Genomic DNA, 17761 nt, shown 5'->3' on the forward strand with positions numbered 1-17761 from the left:
CCTGGCAGAAATGAACAGGGAACCATGGGGTGGAGGGGATCTTCCCAGGCTGACCGGGGACCTAGAGAGAGAAGGGTTTGGCATTCCGGGAGCGTGGGGGGCGCCAGCGGGCGGGAGGGGCGCGAGTGGGCAGTGGGCGGATCTGCGGGCCGGGGGCGGGGCCCAGGTGGTGTTGATACACAAAGAGAAGCACCCGGAGGCCTGGGCCCGCCCCCGCCCACTGACGCGTCCTCCCGTGGCCGCTAAAACCCGCCGCTCCCTGTACCACTCCGGAGTCTCCCTACGCCGCTGTCCCGGAGCGTCTTGCCCCGCACCACCCCCCGCTGCCCGACCACGCGTTCCCGCACACTCGCGCCTTTCCCCTGAGACGGCGGACGCCGCACGATTGGGGGGCAACTTGCCATTTCCCTTTTTTATTAAAATTATTTTTCCTGCTTATTGTTGGGGGGGGGGATTTTTGTTTTGTTTTGTTTACGATTTTTGAGAAAAGCCCACCGAAGGAGTTTGCGTGACATTCCGGGATTCAGGAGCGGAGACCACCGAGGTAACAGCGCGGGGCGGTTTGCAAAGGGCGCGAGGCCCCGGCGGGGGTGGGGGAGGGGCCGCGGCGGGAAGGCAGCTGCGGGGTCGTTTCCTCCCCCGGAGAGGCGCTTACGGTTAGCGGGGCCGGCCTTATCCCCTGGCCTACCCCGGCCCACAAGGGGGATGGGGGGAGGGTCGCCGCCCACCTTCGGACAGGGGAGGGGTGCGCGACGCGGCGCGGGGGCCTGGTGCCCGCCCGGAGCGGAACCGCATTCTCCCGTTAGGGGGAGGGGAGCCAGCCAGGCCCGCGTCTCCGCTGCGGCAAGTCTTGTGACTGGTTTGCATGAATAAAAATAATTAAATGCAGGGTGTCTGGAATTTGGGGGCACGAAGGTGGGTTTGGGTTTCTAGTGTAGCAGAGGCCACGATTGAGGAAGACGGGCAGAGGACGTTTGACAATCGGCGATCGATATTGCATCAGTTGCCTTTCCAGGCATAGGAGGGGCCGGCGGCGCCAGCGCTCGCCAGCCACATGCCAGTGGACGGGAGTGCTCGAGGGCACGGGCGTGCGGTGTAAACACACCCGCTGCGCTCCCGGGGACGGTCCTTCTCCTCTGCTCCACGGACACTCCGTCTGCCCTTTCCGCCCCCTGGGTGGGCTAACGGCCGCAGAGGCATCCCCCCGCTCTGGGGGCTCAGGGCATGAAAGGACGGGTTCCGCGGCACTGCTGTTTTAAATGCTGGAAACGGGGAGCTATCTGTGCGCCCGGGCGGCATGCACACCTAGCCAATGCCTGGGTGGGCTGTGCGCCCGGCGTGCCTGAGCAGGACCAGAGAGGCTGGGGAGTAAAGCCACAGGCCTCCCCGCACCCCTTCCTCAGACTTGGGATCGCGGAAAGGCTGAAATACTAAAATCTGCTGTGGGGCCTCGGAGTCCGAAGGGCGCGGGACCTCGGCGGGCGCGGCGCCGCGGTGGGACCATCTTTGTTCTCCGCGGCTCGCCTTCTGTACTTTTCCGCCCCTCGGCGCGCCCCCACCCCGCAGGCGAGGCTGGTACTTTTCCACTCGCCTGGCGGGGGCTGAATTAGCCGCGCTGCGCCGCCCAGCGGCGTCACGTGACCCAGGCTGGGCGGGCGCTGCGGGTCCTGACGCGCCGCCTCTACGCTGGCAGGCAGGCAGGCGGAGTCGCCGGGCGGTGCACCGCGAAGGACAAAAGGAGTCCAGTGTTGCTCCAAGCATCTGATTCCTCCCGGTGCCCAGCATGAAGAAAGCCGAAGTGGGAAGATTCAGTATTTCCCCGGATGAGGACAGCAGCAGTTACAGTTCCAACAGCGACTTCAACTACTCCTACCCCACCAAGCAAGCTGCTCTGAAAAGGTGGGAGAAGTTCTGTCCTTTTTTTAAATGCGGCTTGTGCTTCTGTTTCTTTAAATTACTGTAGCATTTGGAGAATGATCTCTGAAAGAGCTTCGGGTTGTCTTATTGCAATGACAGTATCTGGCGTGAAAGCCGACTCCTACTTAAAACTTAAGCATTTAAATAAAGGTGTGTGACAACTAAAGGGCTGTTTTGTGTTAAAGCATTCTCTTGTCTATTTCGATCCAACTTAAGATTTTTTTTTTTCTTTCTCTTTTGTTTTGTTTTTTGCAGCCATTATGTAGATGTAGATCCTGAAAACCAGAACTTTTTACTTGAATCGAATTTGGGGAAAAAGAAGTATGAAACAGACTTTGTAAGTTAAAAATAAATAATTTGTGTGTCTGTGGCTTTATGGAGTGAAAGAATAGTTTTACTTTTAGATTTCAAATCTAACTTGCCCAAAGCTGGTTTTCTCCATTTAATTATTGTTATATGTTTGGTTATCGTTTTCCCTCTATGTAGCATCCAGGTACTACTTCCTTTGGAATGTCAGTATTTAATCTGAGCAATGCGATTGTGGGCAGTGGAATCCTTGGGCTTTCTTATGCCATGGCTAATACTGGAATTGCTCTGTTTATGTAAGTATGTGTAAGTAGTGAGTCTGCCATGCAGGGCAGTTAATATGATGATACAACGCGTTTTGGCCCCAGAAACTAACTTGAAAATCATTTGTTTAAAATTTAAAATACGAGAAATAAAAAAATATTTTATTCTGGTATATAATTGCATGATATCAAGAAAGCCAATTAGGGAAAAATAGGACAACAATTAAAACTGATAATTAAGTCTAAAGTCTTTAAGTCAATGGGAATAGTTAAGACAAAGTATTAACAGGTGGGATATTTTAAAGGAAGTATTAATGAATCCAGGGTAGTTAGAAATTTTACTTGGCAAAAATCTGAAGCAAAAAAATATTAATAAGCATAGTACTTTTATATCAGTTTGGTAAATTGGCATAGACTCCCCAAGGACCTGTGGCCCCTGCATGTTTAAGGAAAACAAAAAATTTAAAAAATATACATATACACACACACACACACACACACACACACACACACACACACACACACACATATATATATGACGTAGTGGTATTTGCTAACCTGAAATAGGTTTGTTTTAAGAAAAGTGAGTCATAAAGCGGTTTTTTAATATTCTAGATCTGATTGCCATATGCCATAGCAAGAAATTAATGTTTTAATAAGTACCTGTTTCTAAATGGTATTTTTTTTTCTTAGTTGTCAAGTTAGAATTAATTACTCCTGTGTTTTCCAGCATGTGTACCTAGAATAGAGTTTTGGAGCTATAGAAGATTTTAGAGCAGTGGTTCTTAACCATTGTGGGGTCACTGACCCTTGCAGAATGTAGTAGAAAGTATGGACCTTATTTCCAGGAAAAAAAGCACAAAACAAAAAAATACAATAAAGTTCAGCATGCATTTTCAATGATGTTTATGTCATAGGTATTAAGTTTAAGTACCCTTGGGCTTCTGGCTAAGTCAATTTCTGTGGAAGATGTATGATTGATTTTGTTGAAGAAACATGGAATTGTCCCGTTGTGACAGATAGACATTTTGTTAGCTGACAGGTGTCTTCTCTTCAAGTTATTTTCCCAGCAGAGTAAAATGTTCATGAAAAGAAAAGCAGACCTTTGCAAAACTCTGCTTTTCGGTGAAATTCCAAGCTAAAGTTAAGCACAGTTTGAGTTTTGGGAGCCAGAATTAATCTCCTTCATTAACAGGAGGCTTTTGAGACCTCTTACTAAAGTGAAGGACTAGACATTTACATAGAAAGGCCCCTGGAGTGTCAAAGTTTTTAGTGGTAGAATTGAATGGCATCATTATTAAATATTTGAAAGCCTTTCTAACTCTTACTATAAAAACTGGAAGCAGTTTTTAAGTGGGGTTCTAGTGCAGTATTTTACATGACATCTCCGTTTCATAAGTAAAACCACAATTCTGATATATTAGCCTTGTGCTTTGGAAATTATTTATATTTTAATAGGGTCTCTGTGTTTGATGATTATGGTTAAATAGTATCAGGAATGCTAAAGTGGTTTTTAATCTATCAGTATTTTACTCTGTAGCTCACCTTATCAAGTAGAATCAATCTTGAGGTTGAAAGAGAACCTCAAAGGTTCTGAAGTCCATGAATCCCTCATTGTCATTTCATTGTAAAGAAAGGACTGGATTTGTCAGCATACTTTGAAAATCGTTTATTAAACCAGCAGCTTTGACTACTTAGAGGTTAGGCTGATGATGTCCTTCCCCATCTCAGATTAGACCCCATAAAACATTTGGCATTAGAAGAGCAGTTTGATGTCACCACCTATGTTTAACTAACAGACATCAGTTTCTTTGCCAGAACTTATATGGTACTGTGTTTGGTTTGCTCTTACAGAATCAAAAAAATTTGACTGTCTTCTTGTTTGCAGAGTTTAGAGTTTTCTATAAGAGTTTCCCTGATTTTGATTTGTTGTTCCTTCTACTAAAAAGAAATTTATATTTTTCTTGGCTTGCCTGGGAGAGGAAAATAAAGCTGGAATGAGAGAGAACCTGTGCCCTAAAGGGAAACATTAGGAAACCTTAGTCCCAGTTCTTTTTTCTCCCACCCTATTCCAGGGAGGCTATAGCCCTAGAGTCTAGGCTATTGGACTAATAATTCTACGTGCTTTAAATAGCACAGGCATTGTTTAACTTTGTGACAATGCTGGGCCTATATTCCACACCATATATTGTCACATTAGTTGCTTTTCTGATTTATACTATCTCAGTTGGATCTCAAAAGTACCTTGTAGGCTGGGTTTCCTGGCAGGTATTATCACCATTTTACAGGTGAAATGAACTATTAAAGTGCAGACAAGTGGCAAGTATGCAGCTAACTATTAATGGTATCAGAATCAAATGATAAGTCTCATAACTCCACCACTTTAAAGCTTGGCTTTCCGTAACTCCCTGCATGTTTGATCCAATGGGTAAACTCCTGCCCTTACTAATACTGTAGAACCTATGCTGTTACTTGAGATATGATGTAAGTTTTTTTAGGGCTAGGTAAGAGAATATGTTGACACTCTAAGCCAGTAGAGTGTCATTCTTGAGGACATGCTATCTAGTACAAAAATACTAGGACAAGTTCCATATTTAATGTTCAAATAACAACACTGAAGAATTGTCTTTAAATAGAGCTATGCTTGTTTATAACCTTGTACCTTTTCTTTCTCTCATCAGAATTCTCTTGACATTTGTGTCAATATTTTCCCTGTACTCTGTTCATCTCCTTTTGAAGACTGCTAATGAAGGAGGTATGGTAGCATTCTTGGTATTTCTGAAACAATTATGCCTGTATGATTTTGCTCCCCATATAAAATACTTGCTTCACGCTACTGTGTTCTTCAAATTATAGGGTCTTTATCATATGAACAGTTGGGACACAAGGCATTTGGAATGGTTGGAAAGCTTGCAGCCTCTGGATCGATTACAATGCAAAATATTGGAGGTAAGAATATTTTAAAAGGTGATTTGGGTAGACTTTTTGCTTTGTGTAGCAGAGTGGTGACACGTTACTTTTGGTGTCACGTGCCACATTTTGCACTTGTAATGGTATAATTTCTTTTCCTCCAGCTATGTCAAGCTACCTCTTCATAGTGAAATATGAGTTACCTTTGGTGATCAAGGCATTAATGAACATTGAAGATACAACTGGGTAGGTGCTAAGTAAGGTTACTCATAAGAAACAATTCTAGTCTAAAATAGTTAGATACATTTTATCAAAGTTGGGTACAAAATTATTATCAGTAAATTATTGTAAATGTTATTATTGAAACTGAGAACTTTTGAGAATGAAAGGCCAAAGATGGTAGCTAGTCCTGTAACTGAATAACTTCAGTTCTAACCTACATGTAGAAACAGGTTTTCTAAACTTTTCTCTTTATATTTACTCTTTAGAAATTATAGCTGAATAACACCCCAACCTGTGTGAGGACTACAACTTTGAATTGTGTTAAAAACCGACTCCTGTCTGCTTTTTGTAAATTAGAAATTCTTAAAACTTAATCTTTTTAAAATTTGTAATACCAGAAATGTATGACCATGATGTAGACATTTTATCCTTCTAGCAAAGTTACTCATCCCAGGCTACTAACACGTTTTTATCTAAAGTAAATAAGGGGGAGATAATTTACTTCCCCACTTATATGCAGCCCTTTAACTCAAAATCCAGATGTGTTGTGGTTAATCTCCATGCTTTAGAAATTTATTTTAGTGACCTGATCTATAGATACTAGTTTTCTGTTGGATCTTTGTTGCTGAAGTGAGTGGAGTAGAATTCACAGGGCAATTAGAATTTGAAATAGTGATTTAAAAGAGAGGGTATAGTTGATTAAGGAAAAATATTGCTAGAACTCTTAGGACTCCTGGGTAGTATTTTCTCTTAACTTCAGAAGGGATCTTTTGACTATTTTTAGATTTAAGGTGGGTCAAGGTATTAACATATACTCTTGACAACCTGGAATAAGTCCTGGTTTGGGGATTGGTTTTTGTCTGTTTTGTTTTGTTTTTGCCTATATATTTTGTCTATGTACGAAAAAATTTCTTTGTTGAAGTATTTCATATGTACATTTGCTAACAAATTTCTGAAAGTAGCTTATTTTAAAATTTCCTTGTTTCTAGCATTAAAAATTACTAGCCAAAGCCATGACAAAGTTTGGTGTACAGTTTTTCTAAAAATGCTCAAAGATAAGATTACTGGCTTAACAGTGCCTCTTTGTGTTCCCTATATTAGTAGCAAGCATTTAAGAAGTGTTTTATGTTATGAATCAACTGGCAGCCTTCCCAGAGCAAACAGTGGGACAACAGTTATACTGTTTCATACCCATTCCTAACCTGAGTGAACATTCACCTAGCACCAAAGTTGGAGATTTACTCCTGTTCATGGGCTTTTTGACTAAGTGATACTTCCAAACCTATCTTTTTTTGTGTATGTTTTTATAGTACTTACATAAAATGAGTCCTGTGAGAAGATGTGTATATTATTCTGAGAATATTTGTGACTGGTTTTGACCTTGTTTTTCTTTTCTTTAATTCAGACTGTGGTATCTGAACGGTGACTATTTGGTTCTACTGGTGTCGTTGCTGCTTATTCTTCCTTTATCACTGCTGAAAAATTTAGGTGAGCAAACCCATCTCTAAAGAGACTTGAAATGATCCTCTCACTAGCTAATTGGCTTTCTCTTAATAGACATTTAGAGCTAAAAAGCTCTAAAAATATATCTTTAGGAGTTGCAGCATACAAACCTCTTTAGGTCTTTCAAAATCCTAGCAGGATCACCACCAAGGCACTAAAATATGGTGTTGACATTTCATAATATCTTGTACTTTGTAAATAATAATTATACAAAATGAATGAAAGTTTTTATTTTAGTTATTAGCAACTATTTTTAACTAATTCTATAGCTTAGTATGTAAGAATTAGAAACTTAATATTGTAGCCATATTGAAGTCTTCCCAGCAGAATTGAGTTATTTTATTTAGTAGAGAAAATATATTTGCCCTAAACCTATTTCATTAAATTAACATTTATCTCCCCTGCCAGGATATTTGGGATATACCAGTGGCCTTTCCTTGTTGTGTATGCTGTTCTTTCTGATTGTGGTAGGTATAACTTCTTTAAAGCTAGAGATTTTTTTTATGTGCCCTGTCACATCATTCAGTTTTCAGTTTAACAAATGAAAAATAATATATTTTCAGGTGATTTGCAAGAAATTTGAGATTCCTTGTCCTTTTGAAGATGCAGTAAACAGCACTTTCATACAGCCAACAGCTTCAGTACCTCATATGGCATTTAACACGACTGATGATTTTTGCAGACCACATTATTTCTTCTTCAACTCACAGGTAACTCAATATAATCTTCATTTTCTGAAAGGAATGTTTTAGGGAAGAAAGGGGGAAACTACTGGAAACTTTAAAATAACTCCGAAGGGTAAAGGAAGAGGGGTAAGAGCTGCTCTTTAAAAAACATGATTAGCTTATTATTGAGGACTGAGAAGAAAGCATTGGTTTATGTCTTAAAAGTAGATTAATAAATGAGCCCTAGCTGGTTTGGCTCAGTGGATAGAGTGTCAGCCTGCGGAATAAAGGGTCCTAGTTTGATTCCAACCAAGGATACATGCCCGAGTGCAGCCTCAATCCCCAATAGGGGGCATGCAGGAGGCAGCCAATCATTGATTCTCTCTCATCATCAATGTTTCTCTCTCTCTCCCACTCCCTTCCTCTGGAATAAGAAATGAAATATATTACATTAATAATTGACACATTCAGAAATTAGGACACTGATCACACATAGTGAACAAATTAGAAGTTTGGAATTTAATTATGTAAGGAAAACTATTGTAGGTTTTGATTATAACATTAGTTGATATAAAATATAAGTTGCACAGCTGATAAGACATGAGTTTGTTATATTGGAATATTGAGTGCATTTTTATATCTTTTGCAGACCGTCTATGCTGTCCCAATTCTGACTTTTTCATTTGTTTGTCATCCTGCTATTCTTCCCATTTACGAAGAGCTGAAAGAGTAAGTGCTATACCTATTTTAATACAGGTTTACTGGAAAAAATTATGTGATTACTGCTATAACTACTGCTAATAAATATTTTTGTGTTTTTCTTTGAATTTACATAGCCGCAGCCGTAGAAGGATGATGAATGTATCCAAGATTTCATTTTTTGCTATGTTTCTCATGTACCTGTTTGCTGCCCTTTTTGGATACTTGACGTTTTATGGTAAATAATGTCTGGTTTGTTTTTTTTAAAATCACATTGTGAAATGAAATTGATATTTTAATATCTATAATTCTATTTAAAATTCAACCTGTTTTAGTATATTTCATTTGTGATGAGAAATTGAATTTAGAACTTAGAATTTCCTATAGTATATTTAATCAGTAATTTTTAGAATCCAGGTTCAAAAGTATACCATTAGTCATTAGATGCCATTTTTTATATGATATATTTCTATCAACGTTCATCCTACCATTTTCCTCCCATCACTTTCAAATTATACAACACATACAAACTGTAAGCCAAATCATGGGATTTAGCTACTTAGCTCCTGTTGTTTTTAATGGGGGTCATGTGGCTAAATCTCTACTTGGTATTTAGAAAAATTTTCCTTCAATGTTATTTTAATTGCATTAACCCTAATTCTAAATTAATCTTATTAGCCTCTTAGTTGGTAGTTATTTTGTGAGTAGCTAATAATAACTTTGTAAATTTTGCCACAAGTTAGATTTTCTAATCTCCAGAGAAAACAGCACACTTAAAGTTTTGTTTTTGTCTTTTTGTCTTTCTCCACAGAAAAAGTTGAGTCAGAATTGCTTCACACATACTCTGAAGTCTTGGGAACTGATATCCTTCTTCTCATTGTCCGTTTGGCTGTGTTAATGGCTGTCACCCTGACAGTTCCAGTGGTTATTTTCCCAGTAAGTAATCACTTGCTCTCTTTTCAAGAATGAGTTTAAATGTGAAGATTTGTGAGATTTTTATCTTCTGGGAGAAGGGAAACCCCACTAGAGCAATATTGAATGGATGGTTGTTTTGAGGGGGCTTTTTAAAAGACTTTGTAAATTTTTAAAACATCCCAGGGCATGTTGTTTATAATTGAAGGTGTTAAGTGATCTTTCAGTGTTCATATATGTTTAGAAAACAGCAGTAGAGGAAGGGGCACAATTTTATTTAAATAGCTGCTTGTTTTAAATAGATTTTCTATTTGGGTTTTTTATTAATTAAAGCTGAAACTTTAATTTGTTTATCTGTTTATTTTTGCAGATCCGGAGTTCCATAACTCAGTTGTTTTGTCCAACAAAAGATTTCACTTGGTGGCGTCATGGTCTCATTACAGTATCCATCTTGGCGTTTACCAATTTGCTTGTCATCTTTGTCCCAACTATTAGAGATATCTTTGGTTTCATTGGTAAGTTTTAGAAAGTATCATCAAGCTTGATTTAAGTAACAGGAATTTAAGGGTTAAACAATGGGTGATAAGTGGTTTATTGAACTCTCAAGAAATGGTAAATGTTCTTTTACAGGTGCATCTGCAGCTGCTATGTTGATTTTTATTCTTCCGTCTGCCTTCTATATCAAGTTAGTTAAGAAAGAGTCTATGAAGTCTGTGCAAAAGATTGGGGTGAGTAAGAGATTATGGCTATAGAAACTAAGAATCTTCCAATAACAAATTCCTCAACTGATTTTAATTTTAGTCTCTTAGCTATCATTCATTATAGTTTAACTTTTATGTTTCTAGTAAATGTTTCTATAACTGTGCTTCACAGTTGAAAGATTGGGGGCAAGGAGGTGAAAGACAGTTTGCCATCTAATACATGCTTAACTTAATTGCAAGAAAGTTATTAGATATTAGAGAGATGGAATATAAAATGTAAAGATACTTAGCGTTCAGCACTTGTTGAACCAGTATTTTAGGGGCTGCCTGTTGTGTGACAGGCACTTAAATGGGCCTTGAGTATATGAAAGAGAAAAAGATGGGTTGTTTAGTCAAGCAAGAAAAACCATCTTCAAAGCAAAGCTTGGGGTGGGACTGTTATTACACTTTAAAATACTATTATTTACTTTAAAGAGTAATAACTGATTTTTCAAAGGGTATGATATATTAAGTGTAAATGATTCTGGTGGGTCTGCTTAGGAAAAAAGACTGCTTTTCAATTTTTATTCTCTACTACCATTCTAATCTGAGTATAGTACTGGAATTGTTTATAAGCCAACAACTGTCATCTTGTTTACTCAAAGTATATAGTGGCAGTAATTGAAGGGTAGGATTAGAAGTAAACTTCTGTCCATTAGAAAGACCTGGCCTTGACTCAGTCTGCATTTTAGGATGACTTGGGTTTGTTTTCGTGACCCCAATTTTTGCTTTGAAAAAATCCAGCCCAGTGCTACTTTACGAAGTAAGTTTATTCAGCAAAGAAAATGATTTACCTTTTCATTTGAGAGAAAGAAATTTAATAGTGAAATTTTGGAAGGTTTCAGAGAGAGTTATTTTGTATTATAGAAGATTCTTTGATTACTTCAGACCATTTAAATACCTTTAGCAAGAGGGAACTGTAGTTCTGTAAAATATTGCTGTAATTTTAGTAATGACAAGCCCATTTTTTCAAAGTAGAAAGAGGAATGTTGAACGTAACATATTTTGTTGCTTACTGATCAGTGTTCTCTATGTGCTCATTGCAGGCTTTGTTCTTCCTGTTGAGTGGCGTAGTGGTGATGATCGGAAGCATGGTGTTGATTATCCTGGATTGGGTACACAATGCCCATTAACTGGCACTACTAAAACTTCAGTAGTCCATTTGATGCCAGTGTTGAGTCAACTCTCAACTATGAAATTTCACCTAATGTTTTCAGTTTCACTTCCTTTTGAAGTGCAGATTCCTCGCTGGTTCTTCTGAGTGCAGAATAAGTGAACTCTTTTTTTTGTTTGTTTTTTTGTTTTGTTTTTTTGTTTTTTAAAGGAACTATTCTGTATGATAGAAATGGACATTAACAACAAAACCACGAGTCTCGGGTTAATGGAAGTGACAATTTTATTCCATTCCAGAGAATGGACGAACTCTTAACTTTTATCAAGCCACATGTTTGGCTGTGTCATTGTTTAAACTTGGATATTTTATGGTTTTACTTGAATGTGCCTAATGGAACCATTTGATGTGAGAAACAATTCTTAATTTACAGCAAAGTATTGAAATAACCATTGAGAAAAACACTATTATTTTTTGTACCAAAAATATTTAAAGACCTCAGAAGCACTATTTTACTTTTAAAAAATGCTTTTTTTGAACATTGTCCAAAAACAGTTGTCAGTAAATTCCGTAAAAAAATTTTCATTGTTTAAAAACAAATGTAAGTATTATGAAATGAATTGCCTTTTTGTAGGCATAATAAGCCAAATATGTTTTTTATCCAAAATGATTTTTAGAAAAAATGATGTAATGAAAAATTGTACTATGAGTAGAAGCATAGTTTTTTTCCATTCAGACTTCACCATTTAAGGATAATTGATTGCCTATTGTTATACCAAATCAGATGAACCCTGTTCATCAGTTTTCTTCTGTTCCCAAATAATTTAGTTCATTCAGACAAATATTTATGGCTTCAGTCTATTAGAATGGAAGATAATGCAGATATTTCTGTGGGGAGTAAAATAACTAATTTTGAGGTACCAAATAGTGCAATTGGGTAAAACAGGGTTTATTCAGTTGCATCAGTTTCCAGAGTTGGATTGACAGCTCTGGGTTTTTTGGGCCAGCCCTTTTTTAACATTGCTTCCAGCAGTGGAAAATGGGCATTTGATGGCAATAAGGCCAAAACTATTCTAGCCAGAGTACAACTTGCTCATCTACTACTGGAAGTGTGAATTACTTGATACTATATGGCTTAGTCATGTTCATGTTTCGTCTACAGTAGAGGTCTAATCCAACAGTTTACACCGATATTTGGAATAATGGAAGTTCTCTTTATACAGGCCACTGGGTTTCATGCAGTAAGCTTTCTAATTGCACTGGATTGTCATCTCATTCTTGTACAACACAGAATTATTTGTTTACATCCAACAAATGGTTAGCTAGGGGAAACAGTGCAACCTGAGTGTAAGTAGTTGGTACAACTGCATGTTCACCCTTCCATATAAATTCCAGTTAGAACTGAAAAAACTAGTTGGCTTTTAAGAGCACATTTATTGTATGTTACGGTGTATGGTGAATATATTATTAAATAATGTGGTACTTTGCTCATCAGGCATAATGTCTAAAATCTAATATACATAATTCCATTAGTGGTTGAGGGAAGCAAATAATGGAATCTTCAATTGGTCATCTGGCTGTTAAGGTTTTCTCTTGAACTAAACATTTTTAGTTCTAAGCAAGGGCCAGAAATGGGGCAGACATGGTTTTTGTTACACATTCTTGTATTATATGTGACTAGCTTATAGATCAGATATGTCTGTACTTAAAGACCCTTGTGGAACTGGAAGACGTCTTGTAGTGCTACTTTGGTGAAACCAATGGTCCATTTGTGTTTGTTTCTACAAATATAAGCAATTGGGGACCACCTAGAAAGGCAGTGAGAAGGCAGATTCTACACCACTGCTTTCATTTAATTGGGCTTTGGTACTCCCTTCGAATCCAGAACCTCGCCTTTAGTTCAGACCAAGAATTGGTACTTCTGCTGGAGTTCCTGAAAGAATTGCTGATTTTGGATCTAAGGCCTATCAGAGAAGACCAAGTAAAGATTTATGTCCTTTCCTAGGGGAGGAAATACCCCATCAACCAGGAAAGAATGGGAAAAAAGTCCTCACAGCTAATCAATGTGGGGAGGCTCATCCAATCTTCTTTGACTATTTGAGGTTCAAAATCAGTTGCTTAGGATATATTCCATTGCATGATTTTCTTGGAGCTATCTTGTCTGTCCTGAGGTTCCTGAACAGTGAATTCCCATTAATAAGCAGTCTTCAGTATTAAAACCACTGTCTTGTCACCTCATTTTGCATTACTGTCTTCCGTGGATGTTTCAGTTATAACTGTAATGTTATTTATAGAACAGCAGTAATCCATTAAAGCTAACCTATTTTTCAATATTTATGATAACCTATGTACATACATTGTCTGTCCATATGTATTTATAAATAGGTTGTATATAATTCCATGGGTCAGGTTTGGGTCTTGGGTTCAAATGTATATATTCCTGTAACTTTCTTAACTGCATTTTGATGAATTCTCATTATGTATATCTTAAGAATTGTCCCAAAATTACCTGTACAGAGATGTCAATATAAACAAATTGATAAATTGTGTAAACACTAAAAATTTTAAATATTGTTTAAATTGTATTTGCAATAAACAGACTGGTTAACCTTTTTTTTTTTTTTCATGAAAACTTGGTGCAAATTTAGATTTCTTATTTAAATTTTAAAAAGATCTAAATTGTCAAAATGCAGTAGTTATCAAAATGTGATCTAGTGTAATGAAATCAAATGTGATCTAGTATAAGGAAAGACCTTTGAGAACCTACATGTGTTAATCTTATGTATATAGTGTAAAAACCCCCTTGTATTGTTAGAGGCCAACAATTCCAGTATGACTTGTTGGCAAAGAGTGCTACACCGTTTCAATGAAACAATGTATGTTTTAACTGAACTAAAATAAATACATGCTTAATCCTGAGTAGCAGTGTTTTCTTTGGGGTAATGGGATCAGCAGCGTCTGATGTATTTTGTAAGGACAACACCTAGCATGTAGGTCCATATTGATTTGATTATAATGATGAAGAAAAAAAAAATGGTCAGGGAAACAGTTGCGCTTTTAAGTTCCTGAAAGATTGTAAATTGACAGTGAGTAGAAATAAAAAACCTGAAAGTCATCTCAAGGACCCAGGTTTGAACCTGCTGTAGTAGGCTAATAGTGCATCAGAATCACCTGGGGAGCTTTAGAATAGCTTTCTGGAACAAGTGCCTTCAATAGGATTCCATAGGTCTGGAGGGCTGCCCCTAACCGCACCCCCCTCCCCACCCCAACAAAGCTACCCAGGTGATACCTGATGCACAGTGTAAGGGATGCTGAAACTCCTGGAAGAAGTCCGATTAGTTCTACTTTGGTGAATTAGCAAAGGAAAGGAAGTGCTGGAGGGTATGTAGATGTACCTTAGTGACAACTAGTGAAGAGGATTACTAAGATACACAGCATAGTTTAAGACCTATTTAGGGCTCCTAAAGTTAGCTATCCACAGTGGAAACAACGGGGGTTACCACAGAACAGCAGGTGTGCTTGGGAGTTGTTCCAAAGGCAAGGGGATTCTGCAAGGAACACCCCTGATTAACCTTGGTCAAGTGGGAAGAAATTTGTGGTTAGAAAGTGCAGCAGGATTTGAGCAACAAAGTTACTCATCTGAGAAACTTTGAACACCCACCATATGCAACTAAGATGCCCATGGGAAAGAGGGTAGGGTTATGTGTCAGACTTTTTTTTCTTCTTAATTTTCTTTTTAATATGTTTTTGATTTTTAGAGAGAGAGAGGGTGGGATAGAGAGAAACATCAATGAGAGAAGCATCATTGATTGGCTGCCTCCTGCACGCCCCCTCCTGGGGATCCAGCCCACAACCTGGCTGGGAATTGAACTGATGATCTCTTGGTGAATGGTGCTAGCCCAACCAATTGAGCCACACTGGCTGGGCCAGACTTGGGTTTTAACAGAATCTGTACACTTTCAATTAAACCATTTTTTAAAAATGATACCGAAATGAACCAGAAGGCCAGTTTATAAATCTAAAATTAGAAATACATTTAATGGATAGGTCCACTGAGAAGATCAAAATACAGTTCTATAGCCAGGCAGCCAGCTATACCCAAGAAATTTCAGTAAGCCTGAGGAATGATTTAGAAAGATTTCCAACTAAACCAGAGCTGTTTGTCTTGACTGGAAATACTCTTACTTGGAAAATTGGCTTACTTAAATTTCTGGTAACAAAACAAAGAAAATCCATTTAAATTAGCTAATGCAAAAATGGTGGCAGATGGAGAGAACTTAGGAGATTGGGGTACTTCTGAGAAAAGTTAAACAGGCTTCCAAAAGATCAAACACTAGATTTGTTCTAGAAACTTCACTATAGAACTATACAGTTCGATTCTGAGCAATTTCCTCAGCCAACTTCTCAAGATAAATATTGGCTAGTAATGAGTGTTGATTATTAATTAATTAATTATTTTTTAATTCGCACCTGAGATTATGTTTTCCATTGATTTCTAGAAAGAAAGTGAAAGGGAAGGAGGAGGGGGACAGAGAGAAACATTGACTTGAGAGAAATATATCGATTGGTTGCCTCCCACTTGTGCCCAGGGAACCCACAACCAAGGTACGTGCCCATAACCAGGAATCAAACCCGAGACCCTTCAGTCCATGGGCTGATGCTCTAACCACTGAACAACTGGCCAGGGCAGGTGCTGATCTTCTATATAGCCAGGTGGACATGGCTGCTAGGACCCTCCCCAGTGGTTAAGAGAAGAGTTCTCAGAGGAGGAGAGAAATAGTCATGGGCTGCAAATTTGGTCATCAGCCTTGGCCAGTGTGGCTAAGTGGTTAGAGCACCAGCCTGCACACTGAAGAGTCATGGGTTTGATTCCCAGTCAAGGGCACGTACTTGGGTGTCCGGTTTGATTCCCAGCCCCAGTTGGGGCATATGGGAGGTGACCAATGGATGTGTCTCTCTCCTCTGCCTCCCTCCCTTTCTTTTACTCTTTCTAAAAATCAGTGGAAATGTCATCAGGTGAGGATTAACAACAATAAAAAATTGGGTCCCCAGCTATTGCGGTTTTAGCACTGGAAATGCATCCTGGGAAACCTTTGAGTCCAACCAATCTCGGGTAGTTGGTCACCTCAGTTATGAAGGCACACACACAACAATGCCTAATAAAATAGCCTAGAGATACCAATACATTCATTTCTTTTGGATTTCCTTTTTCTAGACATCCAGGTAGAACACCAGTCTTCTTTTATGACTTTGCCCCAACTCAATGGATTACAGCTTCCTCGAATCACTATTTTTTTCTGTTCCCGCTCGCCCCCACCAGAGTTGTAAGCTTTGCAAGAGCAGGCATCTGTCTTTTCACTAATTTATCCCCAATAGTCATAACAGTGTCTAGCAAATAGTACATAAATCCTCAATCTCATTTGTTGAGTGAATAAATATGCCCTGCATTTCCTATAACATAGTTGAGATGAGGCTCAACATTTTAAACAAGAATTTACTAAATGCTTGCAAAAGAAATACAACAAATACCATGATATTAGCACTGACTTAAAAGATAGTTTATTTCTCTTCAACCAGAGGCCTACTACCTACAAGAAAAAGGCTTTCTTGCCCAGCTTCTGATTTGCCTCCAGGTGGCAGAAGCCATCTTCAGCCTCTACCGCATGTACGTGATTTTATAGTTGTGAATCCTTTTTCTAATCCTAGCCCCAGATTTGGTGTCCTCCACATATAGTGAGGAAAAACACTGACACAGCAAGTCTGGTGGCTTACTACTTCTGTCTTCAAGGGAACCATGAGTGAACCTGGGCAAACTCCTGGGAATGTGGCCTTCAGAACGCTTTTCATGTTAGTGATTGATGGGTTTGTTGTACACATCTGAAGCAATGGACCGTGCTAGACTGGCTTTTGAGCTTGCTTTACACAAATGCCAAGATTGATGATGTGTACCTGGTTTCACTGTCGGGGTCCTTTGTGTTGGTTGCCAAGGCTGGCTGCAAAGCAGAATGTGTCTACGTGACCAAGCCCACCAAAAGCTTTGGACCTTAAAACTCACTTGGCCTTCCCTGGGCAGACATTCCACAGACGTCCCTGAAGTCCACTGCTAGAAAAAGAGCATACCTTTGTGGAAGCCTCTAGAAGCCTTGCTAAACCTCTCTGGGCTCCACTGTTGCATGTCTTTTTCCTTTTTGCTCCGTCTCCTTTGCTGTAATAAATTTTAGCAGCACCTATTACCTGCTATTGAGTCTTGAGAGCCATTCTGGTGAATCACCAAGTGAAACATGTAATGTTTCTGTTTTACTTTACATCATCAGTTTGTAAATCTTACAAAAGAAATACAACAAATACCATGCTTTCACCAGGAAGAATCTATTCATGACTAAAGCCCTTAAAGCATTACTGTACTGAGAAAATTTTACTAAATATTGTCTTGGGTGTGGATGTTGGGAGGATTAAATAGCAAAGATAATTTTTTATACTGCACGTCCCACTAAGTTCAACTTCATAAACTCT

The 17761-nt window shown here is 38.9% G+C and overlaps 1 protein-coding gene across 2 annotated transcripts; it reads left to right on the forward strand.

The window, feature by feature from the left end:
* The first annotated feature begins 271 nt into the window (after positions 1-271).
* Positions 272-14167, forward strand: SLC38A2 (solute carrier family 38 member 2). Of its 2 annotated transcripts, none has more exons than XM_080661450.1 (16): positions 272-544; positions 1694-1899; positions 2173-2254; positions 2404-2519; positions 5168-5241; positions 5343-5435; positions 5561-5642; positions 7024-7106; positions 7530-7588; positions 7685-7831; positions 8436-8515; positions 8623-8723; positions 9297-9421; positions 9768-9912; positions 10028-10125; positions 11184-14167. In XM_080661450.1, the coding sequence occupies exons 2-16, from the start codon at positions 1784-1786 to the stop codon at positions 11268-11270; spliced, it is 1488 nt and encodes a 495-aa protein (XP_080517576.1). In that variant the 5' UTR covers positions 272-544; positions 1694-1783; the 3' UTR covers positions 11271-14167. The 2 variants fall into 2 exon arrangements, with proteins under 2 accessions (XP_080517576.1, XP_080517577.1); XM_080661451.1 differs by having other exon boundaries at positions 431-543; positions 1689-1899.
* Positions 14168-17761: the final 3594 nt, after the last annotated feature.

Source organism: Plecotus auritus (assembly GCF_963455305.1).
Source record: "Plecotus auritus genome assembly, chromosome: 3".
In the NCBI taxonomy this organism is placed as follows: domain Eukaryota; kingdom Metazoa; phylum Chordata; class Mammalia; order Chiroptera; family Vespertilionidae; genus Plecotus; species Plecotus auritus.

Excerpts from the sequence above, each read along its gene's own strand:
- SLC38A2 (XM_080661450.1), top strand. The coding sequence starts at position 1,784 with ATGAAGAAAGCCGAAGTGGGAAGATTCAGTATTTCCCCGGATGAGGAC. Across the intron at positions 2,255-2,403 it reads AGAAGTATGAAACAGACTTT|CATCCAGGTACTACTTCCTT; the intron begins GTAAGTTAAAAA and ends CCCTCTATGTAG. Across the intron at positions 7,832-8,435 it reads ATTTCTTCTTCAACTCACAG|ACCGTCTATGCTGTCCCAAT; the intron begins GTAACTCAATAT and ends TATCTTTTGCAG.